Source organism: Amphiura filiformis, chromosome 12 (genome assembly GCF_039555335.1).
Source record: "Amphiura filiformis chromosome 12, Afil_fr2py, whole genome shotgun sequence".
Taxonomy (NCBI): Eukaryota; Metazoa; Echinodermata; class Ophiuroidea; order Amphilepidida; family Amphiuridae; genus Amphiura; species Amphiura filiformis.
In genome coordinates, this window is record NC_092639.1 from 58,678,743 (window position 1) to 58,699,208 (window position 20,466).

The 20,466-nt window shown below is 36.3% G+C and overlaps 2 protein-coding genes and 2 long non-coding RNA genes across 4 annotated transcripts in view; all 4 read left to right on the plus strand.

Annotated features, from left to right (window-relative positions):
- The window catches only part of LOC140166948 (FRAS1-related extracellular matrix protein 2-like), a 28,756-nt gene extending 28,033 nt beyond the window's left edge, over positions 1–723 (plus strand). Inside the window, exons 13-14 of the mRNA XM_072190430.1 lie at positions 22–135; positions 590–723. Coding sequence (XP_072046531.1) covers positions 22–135; positions 590–723 — 248 coding nt within the window. The remainder of the gene's footprint in view (positions 1–21; positions 136–589) is intronic.
- Positions 724–1,156: 433 nt separating this feature from the next.
- LOC140165442 (uncharacterized) lies at positions 1,157–2,571 on the plus strand. The gene is made up of 3 exons (XR_011860721.1): positions 1,157–1,267; positions 1,928–2,041; positions 2,491–2,571. It is a non-coding gene; the product is annotated as an uncharacterized lncRNA (long non-coding RNA).
- A 485-nt stretch (positions 2,572–3,056) lies between these two features.
- LOC140165443 (uncharacterized) lies at positions 3,057–4,504 on the plus strand. The gene is made up of 3 exons (XR_011860722.1): positions 3,057–3,167; positions 3,827–3,940; positions 4,391–4,504. It is a non-coding gene; the product is annotated as an uncharacterized lncRNA (long non-coding RNA).
- A 77-nt stretch (positions 4,505–4,581) lies between these two features.
- LOC140166949 (uncharacterized) lies at positions 4,582–14,599 on the plus strand. The gene is made up of 10 exons (XM_072190431.1): positions 4,582–4,590; positions 4,872–4,876; positions 5,136–5,275; positions 5,584–5,697; positions 6,324–6,437; positions 6,889–7,002; positions 7,767–7,880; positions 9,849–9,962; positions 11,664–11,830; positions 14,434–14,599. The coding sequence occupies exons 1-10, from the start codon at positions 4,582–4,584 to the stop codon at positions 14,488–14,490; spliced, it is 948 nt and encodes a 315-aa protein (XP_072046532.1). The 3' UTR covers positions 14,491–14,599.
- The last annotated feature ends 5,867 nt before the right edge of the window (positions 14,600–20,466 follow it).

Below are 20,466 nucleotides of genomic sequence, written 5' to 3' on the forward strand. Positions count from 1 at the left end.
CGTGAACCTTTTCAATTTCAGTGTGTGATAGTGGGAATGGTTGTGCCAATAATGGACTATGTGTAGCAACCGACGTCTGTGTTTGTGCTAGTGGTTTTACCGGAAACCTTTGTCAATTTGGCAGTGCAAGTCCAGGTAAGCTTCAGTACTCTTGATTTTATTCCAAATGCGCCAGTTAACGCGATTTGATTAATGATGACATAAATGTATATAGCTTAACTGATAAGTAGCGATAAACATTCAGAGTAAATATTGAATTTTTGAGTAATATGGTGGTGTTTTCACTTTTACGACATTACATAATCCGCATTCGATTCAATATATGAAGACGCGGTAATGTTTTCCATTGCCCTTTTTGTCTTTGTCTAATTTTAATACACATCCATAGGCGATATTCCTGTTCTTTCCGACGTGAATGCAACCCAAAAAATAACTTAACTTAAAACTCATTTGTTTGCAAATCTCAAATCTACATGTAGAAATACTTATTTTCACAGAAACGCATGTATGATATAATTAGGTAGTCAGCTTATTGCTTCATTCAAAATCAAAATACTTTGTTGTCTTGATAAACTGTTATGATTTCCAGTGTGTGATGGTGGGAATGGTTGTGCCAATAATGGACTATGTGTAGCAACCGACGTCTGTGTTTGTGCTAGTGGTTTTACCGGAAACCTTTGTCAATTTGGCAGTGCAAGTCCAGGTAAGCTTCAGTACTCTTGATTTTATTCCAAATGCGCCAGTTAACGCGATTTGATTAATGATGACATAAATGTAGCTGAACGGATTAGTAGCGATGAACATTCAGCGTAAATATTGAATTTTTGAGTAATATGGTGGTGTTTTCACTTTTACGACATTACATAATCCGCATTCGATTCAATATATGAAGACGCGGTAATGTTTTCCATTGCCCTTTTTGTCTTTGTCTAATTTTAATACACATCCATAGGCGATATGCCTGTTCTTTCCGACGTGAATGCAACCCAAAAATAACTTAACTTAAAACTCATTTGTTTGCAAATCTCAAATCTACATGTAGAAATACTTATTTTCACAAAAACGCAATGTATGATATAATTAGGTAGTCAGCTTATTGCTTCATTCAAAATCAAAATACTTTGATGTCTTGATAAACTGTTATGATTTCCAGTGTGTGATGGTGGTAATGGGTGTGCCAATAATGGACTGTGTGTAGCAACCGACGTCTGTGTCTGTGCTAGTGGTTTTACCGGAAACTTTTGCCAACTTGGCAGTTCAAGTCCAGGTAAACGTCATTACTGTTGGTTTTATTCCACGATTAACGCGATTTGATTAGTGTTGACATAAATGTAGCTGAACAAGATGCACCCGGTAATAAGTTTCTACTCCTTTTTCGTCTTTGAAGTTTATATCTTATTATTTGTTTGAAATTATAATACCTTATCGCAGGATTCTTTAATCCAATAACATCCCGGGGTATTCAACTTTAGAAGTGACGGTTATGTGCTAATCATGTCTATTATAGATCCCCTTTTAATTTGAAGTATGATATACCCGATGACCTCCTTTATTTTCTAGAATTTTATCGTCCCATTTGCCCAAAAATAATGCAAAAGCTTTTAAATTTTCAGTTTGCAACAATTTTCCATTGCAAATTTGGCAAAATTGGAAATAATTAATTTAATTTGCTCCTTTTTCAACATTTTCTACCAGATGACCCAGTTTTTAAAAAGTCTGTACCAATAACCCACCCTTTTTCATTTGTTTAGAGCCAATGACGTCCACCTAATAGGCGATAGGCCCGTACTTTCCGACGTGAATGCCCCATTAACATTTAACTTCAAATTCATTTACGCAAATCCATAATCTAGTCATGCTTATTCACAAAAACGCGATGGATGATATAATTAGGTAATGAAGTCTTCGTGAACCTTTTCAATTTCAGTGTGTGATAGTGGGAATGGTTGTGCCAATAATGGACTATGTGTAGCAACCGACGTCTGTGTTTGTGCTAGTGGTTTTACCGGAAACCTTTGTCAATTTGGCAGTGCAAGTCCAGGTAAGCTTCAGTACTCTTGATTTTATTCCAAATGCGCCAGTTAACGCGATTTGATTAATGATGACATAAATGTATATAGCTTAACTGATTAGTAGCGATGAACATTCAGAGTAAATATTGAATTTTTGAGTAATATGGTGGTGTTTTCACTTTTACGACATTACATAATCCGCATTCGATCATGAAGAGGCGGTAATGTTTTCCATTGCCCTTTTTGTCTTTGTCTAATTTTAATACACATCCATAGGCGATATGCCTGTTCTTTCCGACGTGAATGCAACCCAAAAAATAACTTAACTTAAAACTCATTTGTTTGGAAATTTCAAATCTACATGTAGAAATGCTTATTTTCACAAAAACGCAATGTATGATATAATTAGGTAGTCAGCTTATTGCTTCATTCAAAATCAAAATACTTTGTTGTCTTGATAAACTGTTATGATTTCCAGTGTGTGATGGTGGGAATGGTTGTGCCAATAATGGACTATGTGTAGCAACCGACGTCTGTGTTTGTGCTAGTGGTTTTACCGGAAACCTTTGTCAATATGGCAGTGCAAGTCCAGGTAAGCTTCAGTACTCTTGATTTTATTCCAAATGCGCCAGTTAACGCGATTTGATTAATGATGACATAAATGTAGCTGAACGGATTAGTAGCGATGAACATTCAGCGTAAATATTGAATTTTTGAGTAATATGGTGGTGTTTTCACTTTTACGACATTACATAATCCGCATTCGATTCAATATATGAAGACGCGGTAATGTTTTCCATTGCCCTTTTGTCTTTGTCTAATTTTAATACACATCCATAGGCGATATGCCTGTTCTTTCCGACGTGAATGCAACCCAAAAATAACTTAACTTAAAACTCATTTGTTTGCAAATCTCAAATCTACATGTAGAAATACTTATTTTCACAAAAACGCAATGTATGATATAATTAGGTAGTCAGCTTATTGCTTCATTCAAAATCAAAATACTTTGTTGTCTTGATAAACTGTTATGATTTCCAGTGTGTGATGGTGGTAATGGGTGTGCCAATAATGGACTGTGTGTAGCAACCGACGTCTGTGTCTGTGCTAGTGGTTTTACCGGAAACTTTTGCCAACTTGGCAGTTCAAGTCCAGGTAAACTTCATTACTGTTGGTTTTATTCCACGATTAACGCGATTTGATTAGTGTTGACATAAATGTAGCTGAACAAGATGCACCCGGTTATAAGTTTCTACTCCTTTTTCGTCTTTGAAGTTTATATCTTATTATTTGTTTGAAATTATAATACCTTATCGCAGGATTCTTTAATCCAATAACATCCCGGGGTATTCAACTTTAGAAGTGACGGTTATGTGCTAATCATGTCTATTATAGATCCCCTTTTTATTTCAGGTAGGATATACCCGATGACCTCGTTTTTTTCTAGAATTTTATCGTCCCATTTGCCCAAAAATAATGCAAAAGGTTTTAAATTTTAATTTTGCAACAATTTTCCATTGCAAATTTGGCAAAATTGGAAATAATTAATTTAATTTGCTCCTTTTTCAACATTTTCTAACAGATGACCCAGTTTTTAAAAAGTCTGTACCAATAACCCACCCTTTTTCATTTGTTTAGAGCCAATGACGTCCACCTAATAGGCGATAGGCCCGTACTTTCCGACGTGAATGCCCCATTAACATTTAACTTCAAATTCATTTACGCAAATCCATAATCTAGTCATGCTTATTCACAAAAACGCGATGGATGATATAATTAGGTAATGAAGTCTTCGTGAACCTTTTCAATTTCAGTGTGTGATAGTGGGAATGGTTGTGCCAATAATGGACTATGTGTAGCAACCGACGTCTGTGTTTGTGCTAGTGGTTTTACCGGAAACCTTTGTCAATTTGGCAGTGCAAGTACAGGTAAGCTTCAGTACTCTTGATTTTATTCCAAATGCGCCAGTTAACGCGAGTTGATTAATGATGACATAAATGTAGCTGAACTGATTAGTAGCGATGAACATTCAGAGTAAATATTGAATTTTTGAGTCACATGGTGGTGTTTTCACTTTTACGACATTACATAATCCGCATTCGATTCAATATATGAAGACGCGGTAATGTTTTCCATTGCCCTTTTTGTCTTTGTCTAATTTTAATACACATCCATAGGCGATATGCCTGTTCTTTCCGACGTGAATGCAACCTAAAAATAACTTAACTTAAAACTCATTTGTTTGCAAATCTCAAATCTACATGTAGAAATACTTATTTTCACAAAAACGCAATGTATGATATAATTAGGTAGTCAGCTTATTGCTTCATTCAAAGTCAAAATACTTTGTTGTCTTGATAAACTGTTATGATTTCCAGTGTGTGATGGTGGGAATGGGTGTGCCAATAATGGACTGTGTGTAGCAACCGACGTCTGTGTCTGTGCTAGTGGTTTTACCGGAAACTTTTGCCAACTGGGCAGTTCAAGTCCAGGTAAACTTCATTACTGTTGGTTTTATTCCACGATTAACGCGATTTGATTAGTGTTGACATAAATGTAGCTGAACAAGATGCACCCGGTAATAAGTTTCTACTCCTTTTTTGTCTTTGAAGTTTATATCTTATTATTTGTTTGAAATTATAATACCTTATCGCAGGATTCTTTAATCCAATAAAATCACGGGGTATTCAACTTTAGAAGTGACGGTTATGTGCTAATCATGTCTATTATAGATCCCCTTTTTATTTGAAGTAGGATATACCCGATGACCTCCTTTTTTCTAGAATTTTATCGTCCCATTTGCCCAAAAATAATGCAAAAGCTTTTAAATTTTCATTTTGCAACAATTTTCCATTGCAGATTTGGCAAAATTGGAAATAATTACTTTAATTTGGTCCTTTTTCAACATTTTCTACCAGATGACCCAGTTTTAAAAAGTCTGTACCAATAACCCACCCTTTTCATTTGTTTAGAGCCAATGACGTCCACCTAATAGGCGATAGGCCCGTACTTTCCGACGTGAATGCCCCATTAACATTTAACTTCAAATTCATTTACGCAAATCCATAATCTAGTCATGCTTATTCACAAAAACGCGATGGATGATATAATTAGGTAATGAAGTCTTCGTGAACCTTTTTCAATTTCAGTGTGTGATAGTGGGAATGGTTGTGCCAATAATGGACTATGTGTAGCAACCGACGTCTGTGTTTGTGCTAGTGGTTTTACCGGAAACCTTTGTCAATTTGGCAGTGCAAGTCCAGGTAAGCTTCAGTACTCTTGATTTTATTCCAAATGCGCCAGTTAACGCGATTTGATTAATGATGACATAAATATAGCTGAACGGATTAGTAGCGACGAACATTCAGAGTAAATATTGAATTTTTGAGTCATATGGTGGTGTTTTCACTTTTACGACATTTAAAACTCATTTGTTTGCAAATCTCAAATCTACATGTAGAAATACTTATTTTCACAAAAACGCAATGTATGATATAATTAGGTAGTCAGCTTATTGCTTCATTCAAAATCAAAATACTTTGTTGTCTTGATAAACTGTTATGATTTCCAGTGTGTGATGGTGGGAATGGGTGTGCCAATAATGGACTGTGTGTAGCAACCGACGTCTGTGTCTGTGCTAGTGGTTTTACCGGAAACTTTTGCCAACTTGGCAGTTCAAGTCCAGGTAAACTTCATTACTGTTGGTTTTATTCCACGATTAACGCGATTTGATTAGTATTGACATAAATGTAGCTGAACAAGATGCACCCGGTAATAAGTTTCTACTCCTTTTCGTCTTTGAAGTTTATATCTTATTATTTGTGTGAAATTATAATACCTTATCGCAGGATTCTTTAATCCAATAACATCCCGGGTATTCAACTTTAGAAGTGACGGTCATGTGCTAATCATGTCTATTATAGATCCCCTTTTAATTTGAAGTAGGATATACCCGATGACCTCCTTTTTTTCTAGAATTTTATCGTCCCATTTGCCCAGAAATAATGCAAAAGCTTTTAAATTTGGCAAAATTGGAAATAATTAATTTAATTTGGTCCTTTTCAACATTTTCTACCAGATGACCCAGTTTTAAAAAAGTCTGTACCAATAACCCACCCTTTTTCATTTGTTTAGAGCCAATGACGTCCACCTAATAGGCGATAGGCCCGTACTTTCCGACGTAAATGCCCCATTAACATTTAACTTCAAATTCATTTACGCAAATCCATAATCTAGTCATGCTTATTCACAAAAACGCGATGGATGATATAATTAGGTAATGAAGTCTTCGTGAACCTTTTTCAATTTCAGTGTGTGATAGTGGGAATGGTTGTGCCAATAATGGACTATGTTTAGCAACCGACGTCTGTGTTTGTGCTAGTGGTTTTACCGGAAACCTTTGTCAATTTGGCAGTGCAAGTACAGGTAAGCTTCAGTACTCTTGATTTTATTCCAAATGCGCCAGTTAACGCGATTTGATTAATGATGACATAAATGTAGCTGAACTGATTAGTAGCGATGAACATTCAGAGTAAATATTGAATTTTTGAGTCATATGGTGGTGTTTTCACTTTTACGACATTACATAATCCGCATTCGATTCAATATATGAAGACGCGGTAATGTTTTCCATTGCCCTTTTTGTCTTTGTCTAATTTTAATACACATCCATAGGCGATATGCCTGTTCTTTCCGACGTGAATGCAACCCAAAAAATAACTTAACTTAAAACTCATTTGTTTGCAAATCTCAAATCTACATGTAGAAATACTTATTTTCACAAAAACGCAATGTATGATATAATTAGGTAGTCAGCTTATTGCTTCATTCAAAATCAAAATACTTTGTTGTCTTGATAAACTGTTATGATTTCCAGTGTGTGATGGTGGGAATGGTTGTGCCAATAATGGACTATGTGTAGCAACCGACGTCTGTGTTTGTGCTAGTGGTTTTACCGGAAACCTTTGTCAATTTGGCAGTGCAAGTCCAGGTAAGCTTCAGTACTCTTAATTTTATTTCAAATGCGCCAGTTAACGCGATTTGATTAATGATGACATAAATGTAGCTTAACTGATTAGTAGCGATGTACATCCAGAGTAAATATTGAATTATTGAGTCAAATGGTGGTGTTTTCATTTTTATGACATTGCATAATATCCGCATTAGATTCAATATAATTATGACGATGCACCCTGTAATATGTTTTCTATTGCCGATTTTGTCTTTGTAGCTTATATAACTATAAATAATGTAGACGACTTTATTAATAATTGGCAATTGGTTTGAAACATCTTATCGCACAATTCTTTAATCCTATAGGTATGTGCCTATCATGTTAATTATAGATCCCCATTTTTGGAGTAGAATATACCTGATGACTCCCTTTTTTCCCTAGAATTCTATCATCAAAAGGCCAAAAATTAATGCAAAAACTTTTAAATTATCTTTTTGCAACAAATTTCCTTTGAAAATTTGACAAATTTTTCATCCAGTGCATTTTTTCATATGTGTAAACCCAATCACCACCAAACAACATACATACATAGGCCATAGGCCTGTTACTTTCCGACGTGAATGTCCCCCCCCCCCTCAAAAAAAAACCTTGAAACTTTTTTTTGCAAATCTCAAATCTACATGTAGTAGTACATAGTTTTTCATAATAACACGATGGATGATATAATATTAAGTAGCCAGCTTATTACTTCATTCAAAATTAAAATACTTTGTAGTCTTGATAAACTTTTATAATTTTAGTGTGTGATGGTGGCAATGGTTGTGCCGGTAATGGAATATGTGTAGCGACCGACGTTTGTGTTTGTGCCAGTGGTTTTACCGGAAACCTTTGTCAATTTGGTAGTCCAAGTCCAGGTAAATTTCATTACTATTGATTTTGATTTAAACTTTTGATCCAAACACAAAGAAATAATTTCTACCTCGGAATTTACTATTCCTATTGGTTTTATTTGCACCAACTTGATTTGAATAATGTTGGTATAAATGAAGCTGAACTAATGGTTTACGGCGCACACCGTTAAACATGTTTAAAAAATCATATGTAATCCAATCTTTCCACTTTTACGACATTGCATAGTTTCCACACTGGTTTTAAGGAATGGGTAAGGGGCAAAAATCTGTTCTATTCCAAGTGCACCAGTTAAATCATTTTGAATAATTTTTAAATTAATGTAGCTGAACCGATTAGTAGCGATAATATAAATCCTTAAATGTGAATTTTTGAGTCATACGGTTGTCATACTTATCCAATGTTTCCACGACATTGCATAATTTCCGCACTGGTTATAATATTTGATGGCGATGCACCCAGTCATATGTTTCTATTGCCTCTTTGTCTTTGTTGTTTATAGCACCACTCCTCCATACGCCATACATACATTCTCCCAGCCACATTTCCCTAATATGAAATTAAAAAAAAAAAAGAAAAGTAAATTGAGTTCGGCAGAGGTGGGGCTCGAACCCACGCCGCCATCATGGATACAGTAAACTTCCAGCGCCTTAGACCGCTCGCCTTCCTAACTTATTGGTAGCCAACTTTTGAACATATAATCGAAACTTCAACGGGCCACGTTACAAGCAAAAACAGAAAACGTACCATATTTGGAATTGTATCTGCTTAAAAACATAAATGTGTATTATAGCGCAAAATTGTTGATAATTGCGTGTTCTACATACAGAAATACGACACAATACATGGGCCTATATATATATATATATATATATATAATATAAAAATTAGGTATTTATTGCAACCATTGGTTTCACGCACGTGCGTGAAACCAATGGTTTCACGTACGTGCGTGAAACCAATGGTTGCAATAAATACCTAATTTTATATTATTATAAACTCTGCAATAATGCATCGAGCACTTTTTGCTGCAACTGATATAACTCTTGTGTTATATATATATATATATATATAAATATATATATGCACAATACATTATCGATTTTGACTCGCCGGACTCCACATGGCTATATAGATCAGTATAGACAAAGCCAATTTCACGCATTCCTACACCTCAGTGGCAGCCATGGCTGGGTCCCGCTGAGTATAATCTCACCTGAAATGTGAAATGATGCGTCCTTGGCGGGAATTTTAAACTGCATTCTATCACCTGTGTTACACATAGGCAAAAGAATGATGAAAGTTTACAACACAATACAATATAACATCGATTTTTTAGCGGGTTTAATCCACCCAATTGGGCAATAACATAATGGAGAAACTTTTCTTCGAAATGTTCTCCACAAATGGACAAATGTCTTTTCCATTTACATAATCGTGTGTTTGAATCCATTGTAGTACCAATTGATATGTAATTCATTAAATAAGCTAAATTTTTCACAAAGTTGGCACACAGACATGACAAAAGGGCATAACTGACATATTGATCATTTCGAGATAGGCTAATTGATTAAAACTGTGTTCAGCCTGCATTGACTTGTACAGGATAACCCATCCTAATTTGGGTATTTCTTAGTGTTTGCGGGTTAGAATCAAACAGTTTTATAGTTTTAATAAGTAGATATAATATGCATTGACCTTCCCGAGGTGATAACTCCATTTCTCAAAAAAATGTATGTTATGCCCATTTGTCATGGTGGGGCAGAGTAGTTAAAATTTGTTTAGACCAAATGAACAACATACATAGGCGATAGGTCCGTACTTCACAACGCCGTCCACAACCCCATAAGAAATCGCAAATCTTATTTTTTCACAAAAGCGCGATGGGATAATATAATTATAGGTAGTCAGCTTATTGCTTCATTCAAAATTAAAGTACATGTTTTGTCTTGCTAAACTTGTATGATTTTCAGTGTGTGATAGTGGGAATGGTTGTGCCAATAATGGACTATGTGTAGCAACCGACGTCTGTGTTTGTGCTAGTGGTTTTACCGGAAACCTTTGTCAATTTGGCAGTCCAAGTCCAGGTAAACGTCATTACCTTTATTCCAAATGCGCCATTGAATAATAATAATGTTGACATAAATGTACCTGAACGGATTAGTAACGATATAGGCCTACGTCATTAAAATACTAAGTAATATTATTAACCTGCTGTAATTCATCTGTTTTAATAATCCATAAACTATTTTGACTAGTGGGGCGAAATGGTTCTTTTCGTCTCAAAAAACCTCCTATGACTCCCCTGGAACACCATTTGATTTCCAGAGGAAGGCATTTTAAAGATAAAACTTCGCCCACTAGTGAGACAAAAAAACAATTTTGATTCAATGATGAAAAAAAAATCCCCACCCAACTCTGTATAAAGGTATACATTAAAATTGAAAATAAAACATTTTCGCCGCCAAAGCCGGTACAAAAAACCAAAAAAAAACCGGCCGACCCAAACGCCCATGTCCTCTGAGCATAAAATGACGCGTCCATATCGTCTAACTTGTTGGGTTTTCTAACGACCTCTGCCAAAAACGCAGATCTAGATGAATATAACGTACAGCCTGTCTAAAAAATATTGTACAAGTGAAAAGCGCCCTCTTTGGCAATTAGAAATTACCGTTGTGACATGATGCTTACATCAACGTCACGGGCGTAGTCTTAGCTCTCACATGCCGTTTATTCTGTTCAATTTGCTTGTTTTAATCTCGAGATATGTACAGTTAACAACGAAAGGGTAAAATCACAATTGTGCCACTTTTACTAGGGAAGAGGGCTGTACATGTAAATCAATGATATAATCAAGTTTATCAAGAGTTCCTTCGTGAAATCAAAAGAATGCATCAATTACACAACAATACAAAATTATTTTTTACTGTTTTTACTGTTTTATCATGATGCAGGTATAATGAATCTCTTTTCCCACTTAAAACAGATTAAAAGATAAATAAATATTTTACATTCTGTTGTAAAATTAAATGCATGTGCATGTCATGATTTTACCATGGTAAATATTTTTCTCTTTGTCACTCAAGACATGTTAAAAGACAAACAAATATTGCAGACTTATAGGTTAACGAACGCGTATTACTTGTTGGGAGAGAAATTAGACAAAACAATGCACGCGCGCTAATGACGATGCGTCTAATGCACGAGCCCCGAATGGGGGGGGGGGGGTGCATTAGATGCATCAACTTCAGCTATCAATGATTTACATGTACATCCTTCTTCCCTAGTAAAAGTGGCACAATTGTGATTTTACCCTTTCGTTGTTAACTAAACATATCTCGAGATTAAAACAAGCAAATTGAACAGAACAAACGGCATTTGAGAGCTAAGACTGCGCCCTTGACATTGGTATAACCACCATGTCACAGCGGTATTTTCTAATTGCCAAAGAGCGCGCTTTTCACTTGCACAATTTTGTTTTTGAGACGGGCTGTATATTTAAAGAGAATATTTCATGTCAATAAAAAACCCAAAAAACAAACAACAACAAAACATTATCCTCCAGCTTTGTACGTTAACTCCTCGTCATCTCTTTACCCTTTACATGAGTATAATTAAGCTGACGAGGGTTCACACCTGTACTAGCTGCGTCTCTGAATGATACGAAATGATTGATAAGGTGTGTCTTGCACAATAGTGCTCAGCAACTTATGTAATTGTGTTTTATAAATCCATAGCTTTTTATTAAAGCTCAAATTATTTTTTCTTTTATCGTTCTTTCCTGACAGGCACATCATTTAATATCATTCTGATAATAGTAGACGTAATTATGGTATTATTAATTATTTTCCTGGTACTTGCATTGTGGTACCTCTATAGAAGATACACATATATTGCACAAAACCGCCCGTTGCAACGTGAACTGGCAGGACAACCTATTTTCCGACAGCTACAGGTAAGTTCGAGTACGAGGAGATGGCATATCAAGCTCAATACGCCATGTTATAATTGGAGACTGAATTAGTGGATATCGTAAGAAAGTGATAGACTGTCTCCAAATCCTTGAAAAATCTGAGGTTATTGATCGCAACTTGAATCACAAACTGTACCCGTCACTCAAACTCGGGAAGATTTGTTTACGATTGGTCGTGATGATTGAAATTTCTAAATTCAGCTGTGAAACAGCGTGCCTTATGGTTAATTTTTTGGTGTAAAATTTTGCACCTTCAAACTTCAGTAAAATGGGGCGATATTACTGTTATATATTACTTTATATAAGACAAGGCGGTGTTTTGCATAATTATTTGCATTACTAAAATAAACATCACTAGACGCTAATTTTAGCTAATTTTGCTGGTGACATTTGTCACCAATGGTCACGCATAATTACGACACGAGACCTCTTTGAAAGCAACTTTTCAACCTACTGTACGACTCGATTATGACACCAATTATTTTCGCTGAAAATGTAACACAAGCTGAAGTCTTTCATTACGGAAAAGCATTTAGCCCGCGTTTGGTCCCAGTTGTAGATATAAATATTTGAGCGATCGTGACGTGCATTTTTTCCTCATTTCTTAAGCTACAGACTTGATATGGAATATTTCTTCACGAAGTGCCAAGACTAATCTAGAAGGGGTCTGCATTGGGGTGTGTCGGGATATGGTGTCAAATAATATTTTGACAGAAAATTTGCTTTCCATGAGTTCACAATATGGTGTTCATAATGCCTAAAATGGTGGATTTAAGGGGACTGAATTTGAGTTGTGTGTGTGTGTGGGGGGGTGGGTAAATTTCTGAATTTCTGAACATTGTTCTGATATTATCAAACTTATTGAAGTTTGAGGTGATATGTACTGAACCTAAATACCAATAGGTGTTGATCAGAACTGAAATGCACTTGTAATGTACCAGTTTTGAATGTAGGAGGAGCCTTTGAAAAAAGGCTCCTAAGCATATACATGTACATGTAAATGAATTGCAATGTATTCAAAATTTGAAATTATACATTACAGAAAAATAAGATCAGCATCATCATCATCATCATCATCACCATCATCATCACCTACGTCATCATCGTTATCATCATCATGATCATTGTCATAATAATAATACTACTAACAGAAATTCACCTGTAATTCTAAACATCTTTTCAAAATTGTCCCACACAAATGTGCAATGAGTAGCATACACAAACCACTATGGATGAGATGATTTTACTGAGTGGGAGCTGAAATGTAAGGTCCAGTGTGCATATTTCTCTCTTTCAAGAGTTTAATTTTAATGGATTGGAAAGTTCTATGAAAGAACTCTTAGATATTTTTTTGTAGTTAATTAATTATCAATTATTTCATTAATGGTATAAATAATATGATTCTGCCAAGTGACAGATAAATCTAAATAATTTGGTGGATATGTAGGATATATGACAGATCACAGATTTCAGATTTTAGATAATCATTTCACATTTTACATGCATTTAATTGGACTGGACTCGGACCGGACTAGGCTTCGAGTCCGAGTCCTTTTGTGTCCGAGTCCGAGCCGAGCCGAGTCTTTTTGTGTCCGAGTCCGAGCCAAGTCCGAGTCCAACATAAAGTGGACTCGAGTCCGGACTCGAGTCCGAGTCCGGACTCGAACGATACATCACTGGTTTATAACATTTAACCCCTGTGGGGAGATTCAAACTTTCTTTTAAGTACATTTCAGCTCTGACGAATACCAGTTCCTGACGAAGTTCAGTAAATATCACCTCAAACCCCAATAAATTTAATAATAACAGAACAATGTTGCATAAGTCCGAAATTGTGTCCCCGCAAAGCTCAAATTCAACATCCTTAAATTCGCGCGACACACCCCCAATTAATATTTAGCCCGTGCGGTTTATGCAGACCCCTTCCAGATTAGTCTTGACACTTCATGAAGAAATATTCCATATTAAATGTCAAGTCTGTACTTTACGCACCAAAAAAAAAAAATTGTTTCAGCAGTAATTCATCTTTTATACGTTATTGTTTGCTTTATTCTCGTGTTTCATATCTGATCTATGGGCTCAATACGGGAATTAAGCGAGAAATGACTCGCGTATTCCATTTTTTTGAGTGTTTTCCAAAAACCGTATTTGCCGGCTTATTTTGATCACTTTGTTACGTAACAGCATAGGTCGCGCCGGTAAAAATTACAGGAAGAGAGCCGTCGTACTGAGCAAAATTTTGCAATGCAAATTACAACATCTTTCCTTCGAACCTATCGCAAAATTGAGTCGACTTGCTACCATTGCGTCACGTTTTAATCAAAAACAATTTGAAACGTTTGGTTTTGACATTGAGATTATTTGCTAAATTGCTACCATATTATTTGACGTACAATCTGATATTGAGCATCGCTAGTAACGGTGCTGCTTTCCCGTACCCCCGATTTCCAACCCATTATGAGGTCTCTCATTATTTTACAGTAATTAATTCCTTGATGTCATGTTTCTTTGCTTTAATCAATCTGTCAACGAATTGTATTCTTTAATGTTGATGTTTCATCATGATTGTGTATATTTAATTTCAGACAATGTACCAGCTTCCATGGTATATGAATGGACGTGATGAACGGGGACTCTACTAATAAGGAATAATGAAGTGTCGGAATAGACATTTCGTAGCGGTCCAGACCAGTGACTTGTTCCAAGAAATATGAATGCATTATGCACTATTCAAGTACTTCCCTCACCCCTTTCTCGGGAATATGTGGGGGTTAGTGGGGTTGGGGGTGCGTGGATGGGGTGTGTAGGGGGGTGTGTGTGGGTGTGTGTGCGGTGATGGGGCTCGTAATTTTCCCCGACCCACAGGTGGACCACTATAGTAGGTATTACCACTATCATGTGGTTTCTACCGTTGCCAATCCTCGGGTTGCGGGGTCAGGAAATACATAATAATGTGATCCCAGCTTACAATCCCCATCAATGAACGCCCAACATTTTCTGTGATACGGGTGGGATGGTGCCAACACCACTTGTGATGTACCCTGTATAATTGTGTGTCATGAAATAGGGGAAGTTACCTTTCTAATCATGCAATAGTTTGTTTATTATTACATCTAGGGGAAAACCCAGATGAATGCAATAACAACATCATTTATCAAGACTATTTATGTCAAGGGGAAATCCCTGAGACTGTAAAGAAAGATGATGACATCATGGGAAAAACCCACAGGAAGTGATGTAATGTTAAAGGTGAATGTCTATGATTAGAACATTGGGAAAACCCCAGATGGGGGATAAAAAACAATGTTAACAGTAATTCTAGGCAGTCCTGTATCGATGTGATTGTAATGTGAATGGATGTAGCTATATCTCTCAAAAAGAGAGTATTTAATGTTAACCAGTTATTCTGGATACTCAGAGAGTATTTAAAGTGTGGCCATGGAGAATTCCTACAGTGCTACAAGTTCAGCCTTTAAACGAAGAAGGTTGAAATTATGGTTATTATTTCGGAGCTACGAAAATGGACCAAAGTAAGACATCAGGGTCTACTGCGGATTGTAGAGGCGACTTTATGAAATTTTGTTACAATTATTATCATCTGGATACAGATCTGACAGGCTGCAATAGCCTTTATTATTGTCACAGTTGATAGTGTTGATCTGGGCTATGCTTACAGTCCAATTCCTTCAAAGAAAGGAAATTACAAACCAGAAATATTTTATGTAGTCAAAGTGCTACTATTTACCAGTGTTGTCGGAGACGTACTTCTTCCAAGAAAGGAAAATATATTCTTCTGTCGACTTGCTGAAGTCTGGTGTTTTGATTCAACGCAACTGTCAAAATAAGTGGGGACAACTGCATCGCAGTCCTGCTTCCTGAAGATATTGTGTGAAAGGTGGAAATAGCACCAAGTTTGGAGAAAGCAGCGCAAGGAGTTAAATTTGGAGAACTGCGCAAGGAGTTTAGCATAGGAGAACGGCGCAAGGAGTTTAGTATAGGAGAATTGCGCAAGGAGTTATAAACGTGTTTGGAGAACACCATTTTTGTATAAGGATTTTATACGCAAGGATTTATCGATGCAAGTGCACAAAGGACTTCGCTGATTGTCACAGGACAAGTGAATAGGGATATATTACATCAGTCGTCCAGAACATTACAAGAACTTTATGATCACCAAGAAGAAGAATGCTGGCTAAGTACAAAATAGATAAAGAGTGATTATATTTGATTAGTGTATATGTGCATTTGTTGTCATTATATTGTACCAAACAAAACTTGCTTTCAATTAAAGACTTAGATTTTGTTAGCTTAAACAAACAGTGTATTTGTGTTGTGCATTCGTGTGAGTTCGGGTAAAAGGTGATTTTGGCCTTGAGTCAAGTACGACTCGTAACACACTCCACTGGTTGCCAGAGACAAGATTCATTAACTCAATTTTCACGGCCATTTACTGCGTCTTGACGACGACGAGCCTGTGAAAGAACATGCCTTTTATATTGCACCACATTGGAAGAGGAAACCGGGAAGGCCGCGCACACTGTACTTACAGTATGTCCACCACTTCTTGGGAGATACTGGAGAGATGCTGCATCCAAACAAAATTGTTTCGCCTGCCCAAGTTCGCAATAGTTGGAGAAGCTTTAATAGTCACCTGCTCCGCAGCCGACTGATGATGATGATGATGATGATGCATTAGGTCTACTCCGATCACCCTAGAAATACATTTTGAGCATGTACTGGTACTTGTAAATGATATGTTTTCACTTACTCTGTAAATAAATTGCATATATTTTTGTATTTTAGTTTGTATCTAATAGTTGTATATATAATTGCGTGTTGATAAAAATTTTTAACCCCATTTTTAAGTTTGGTATAAAATGTATAGCAGTGCCCCGTATTAGACCAGCTATTTCGCTGAATTGGGCTAGTCTGCATATTTAATATGATTAAAATAAATAAATAAATAAATAAATAAATAAATAAATAAATAAATAAATAAATAAATAAATAAATAAATAAATAATAAACTGTCTAGTACGGCCCTAATATTGTAAACGGGTATATCTTTCACTAACATGCTAGTTCCTTTAACTTTTGTCAATAACGCTCAAACGGTACAAAGGTGTAACTTGTAAAGACTATAAGAGAAATATAATTTCTTTTGCCAAATTATGTGCCATACAGTTATATAGCGAAACTCATAGCGAATGACAGTAACATTGTTTTAATCTCTTTATATGTTACAACTTTTCCCAGTGGAAGGGACTAGTTCGCGTCTGAAATTCTGACAACTAGACAGAAAATGCCGTACTGCGCAGGTCAGCATCCAATCACTTACTCTGTAAATAAATTGCATATATTTTTGTATTTTAGTTTGTATCTAATAGTTGTATATATGATTGCATGTTGATAAATTTTTTTAACCCCATTTTTAAGTTTGGTATAAAATGTATAGCAGTGCCCCGTATTAGACCAGCTATTTCGCTGAATTGGGCTAGTCTGCATATATTCTGCCGACAGAATTTTACTGGATTTGTTTTTTCAATACCGATCCAGAATTTGATGTTTCTAAATGTATAAGTTGGTATCGCGTTTGCTTAGTTTCTTGCGGGGTTGTTTTTTTGCCTTAAGATGACCCCTTTTTGTGTAAAACAAGTAGTCAATTTTCCTTGGGGCAGAGTGGTCACTTGATCAAATAGGGACTACAAATAATTTAGTCTATCAACTTTTAATTTTAATTTAAAATGTCTCTATTTTTGGGTTATCTCTTTAATCTGTATGATTATCAGTTATGGACATCCATTTTTGTTTGTTTGTTTGTTGTTGTTTTTATTTTTATTTGTGTATTTTTTTTGTTTTTCTGTTTTTCAGTGGTGGCGGAAGTAGTAAACTTTAAGGGGGCCAGCAGATTTAGGGCTGCTTTTTTACAGTTTACTGAAAAAAGCGCACACAATTTTTCAATTTCAGACTATTTGAAACAAAATTGAAGGTTATTTTGGTATTTGCAATTTAAACTTATTTTGGCCCAAAACATGGTGTTTTACCGGGCTGAAAAAACAGATGCACTGTAATCCAATTCTAATCGATTTCTTATGGGTATTTTTTCTTCTCTTAGTATATTTAGGGGAACCGGCCCAGGGGCGTGTATAATAATAATGTAGAAAACAGTGGCATGATCGACGGGAACTATATAAATAAACATAATTTTTTCACCAGGTTCGCTGTCACAAATAATAAAGGAGACAAGTATACAAAACAAGTGATCCCGCCCGGGAATCGGACCTAGGACCTCAGGTTTACGAGACCCGTGCCTTATCCACTCGGCCACGGGAGATTCATGATTAGGCTGGTTGAAATTGGAACCCATAAGCCATTCGAACCAGGGCCGTCGCTAGAGGGGGGGTATGGGGGGGGGGGTGTGACACCCCTCCCAATCGTCAAATCCGTCGGCAAAATCGTGCCGTCGTCGGCAAATCGCAAAGAAAGGGGGAGAAGGAGGAAAAGGAAAGAAAAAGAAAGAGGGGAAGAAGGAAAAGAGGAAAGAAGAGGAAAGAAGAGAAGAGAAGAGAAGAGAAGAGAAGAGAAGAGAAGAGAAGAGAAGAGAAGAGAAGAGAAGAGAAGAGAAGAGAAGAGAAGAGAAGAGAAGAAGAAGAGAAGAGAGAAGAGAAGAGAAGAGAAGAGAAGAGAAGAGGAGAGAAGAGAAGAGAAGAGAAGAGAAGAGAAGAGAAGAGAAGAGAAAGGGGGAAAAGGGAGAAAAAGAGGAGAGAAAAAGGTTAAATTGCACGTATAGTAGGCCTATGCCTAAAAAACATGCAGTCGGGTCGATCGGAAGTAGGTCTTATAATAAGCCTGCTATTATTTTAGGCATTGCTTGAAGGCGGGTCCTCGTCCTAAAAGCATGTGAAAATTACTGCCGGCCCGCCGAAATGCAGGGCCCGTCGTCACATTTTTTCACCAAGTCAGTATTATATTAAGACGGACTCCGTGTTGACTTCAACATCAATACATGCATGCTTTAATATTGTGAGTCTCAAGTCTTGTAAAGCAATGATTTAAATAGTGTAAAAATGCTGCACCAAATGGCTTCAATTGGACCTTCATTTTGCAAAATTTCGCAACTTCTGAGGGGGGAACCCCCTCAAACACCCCCTGCGTAGTGGATAAACAAGTGGCCATTTTCGCTTCTGCTTTCAATATTTGCCAGTTTAGGCCCTATAGTTTAACATGTTTTACAAAATTTATACACTTGCAATAATAGGGAAAACTTGTCCACGAAAGATTTCAAACTAAAATTTTACACAAAATAGTGCCAAAATGGTCCACCAAATCGCTTCAATTAGGTCTTCATTTTGCAAAAGTTTCTTACTTCTGAGGGGGGACAAATCCCCCTCAAACACCCCCTGCGTTGTGGTCACACAAATTACCATTTCCGCTTCTGTTCTCGACATTTCCAAATTTTTGTTTAACACAATTTATAGGCCTACAATAATAGGCGAAAATTCGCGCAAAAGGCTTCATGGACCGCTCATTTCACAAATGTGGGGGCTTTTTCAAACTAATATTTTACACTCTAATAGTGTCAAAATGGTCCACCAAAACGCTTCAATTGGGTCTTCATTTTGCAAAAGTTTCTTACTTCTCAGGGGGGAAAAATCCCCCCTCAGACACCCCCCCTACTTTGTGGTCAATCAAATGACCATTTTCGCTTCTGCTTTCGACATTTAAAATGTCAGTATTCATATTTTGGTCTATTTCGAAATGCCAAGAAGGTATGCCTATGATTCCCAAGGTGTAAAATGAAAGTCCCCCCGGCTGATGCAACATGGTTCAGCTACATGGTGACAACTGCTCTAGTATTTGGCATGTCGGCACACAGACGGCTCGTCGGCAATCATTGACTCTTACACCCCCCTAATGAAAAAGGTCTGGCGACGCCCCTGATTCGAACCCGTTAATGCGAGAAATAAATTGCCATCATCTCTGTAGAGGAAATATAACATAAATAAATATAAATAAATAAATAAAGGGGATTTCATTCTGAGATTGAGATTGGGCGGTAAGAGGGCGCTTCATATTATTAGTGCAAGTGATTATAGAAGTAGCACGAATCCCTTGCTAATCAGATACAATGCTACAGGAGTGTCAGGGACATGTATACATTTGAACTTGGTATATTTATGTATAAGCATGAAAATGGACTTTTACCAAGTTTTGATGATTTGTTTACAAAACAGTCTGAGATTCACGACTTAAACACCAGAAATAAAGATCGCTTATGGCTTCCTTTTATCAAAAGAGCTTTCTGTGAAAAATCTATTAAATATGCAGCTACTAAGTTATGGAATAATGTTGATAACAGCATCAAAAGTTCATCATCTATCAATCAATTCCGCCGCGTATTTAAAAAGCATCTTATGCACAGTTACTATTAATTCTTATTGTTTCTGGTTTATATGACCACATTGGATATTTATATTTATATTATTTATTTGTGTCGTGGACTTTATAAGTTACTATTGTTTATTGTTAGTTTTCTTTAAATGTCTATTTAGGTTAATTCATATCAGGATATGACAGCTTGTTGTTAATTATTCATTGATCTGACAATCTGCTGCCAT

Excerpts from the sequence above, each read along its gene's own strand:
- LOC140166949 (XM_072190431.1), top strand. Across the intron at positions 7,881-9,848 it reads ATTTGGTAGTCCAAGTCCAG|TGTGTGATAGTGGGAATGGT; the intron begins GTAAATTTCATT and ends TATGATTTTCAG. Across the intron at positions 9,963-11,663 it reads ATTTGGCAGTCCAAGTCCAG|GCACATCATTTAATATCATT; the intron begins GTAAACGTCATT and ends CTTTCCTGACAG.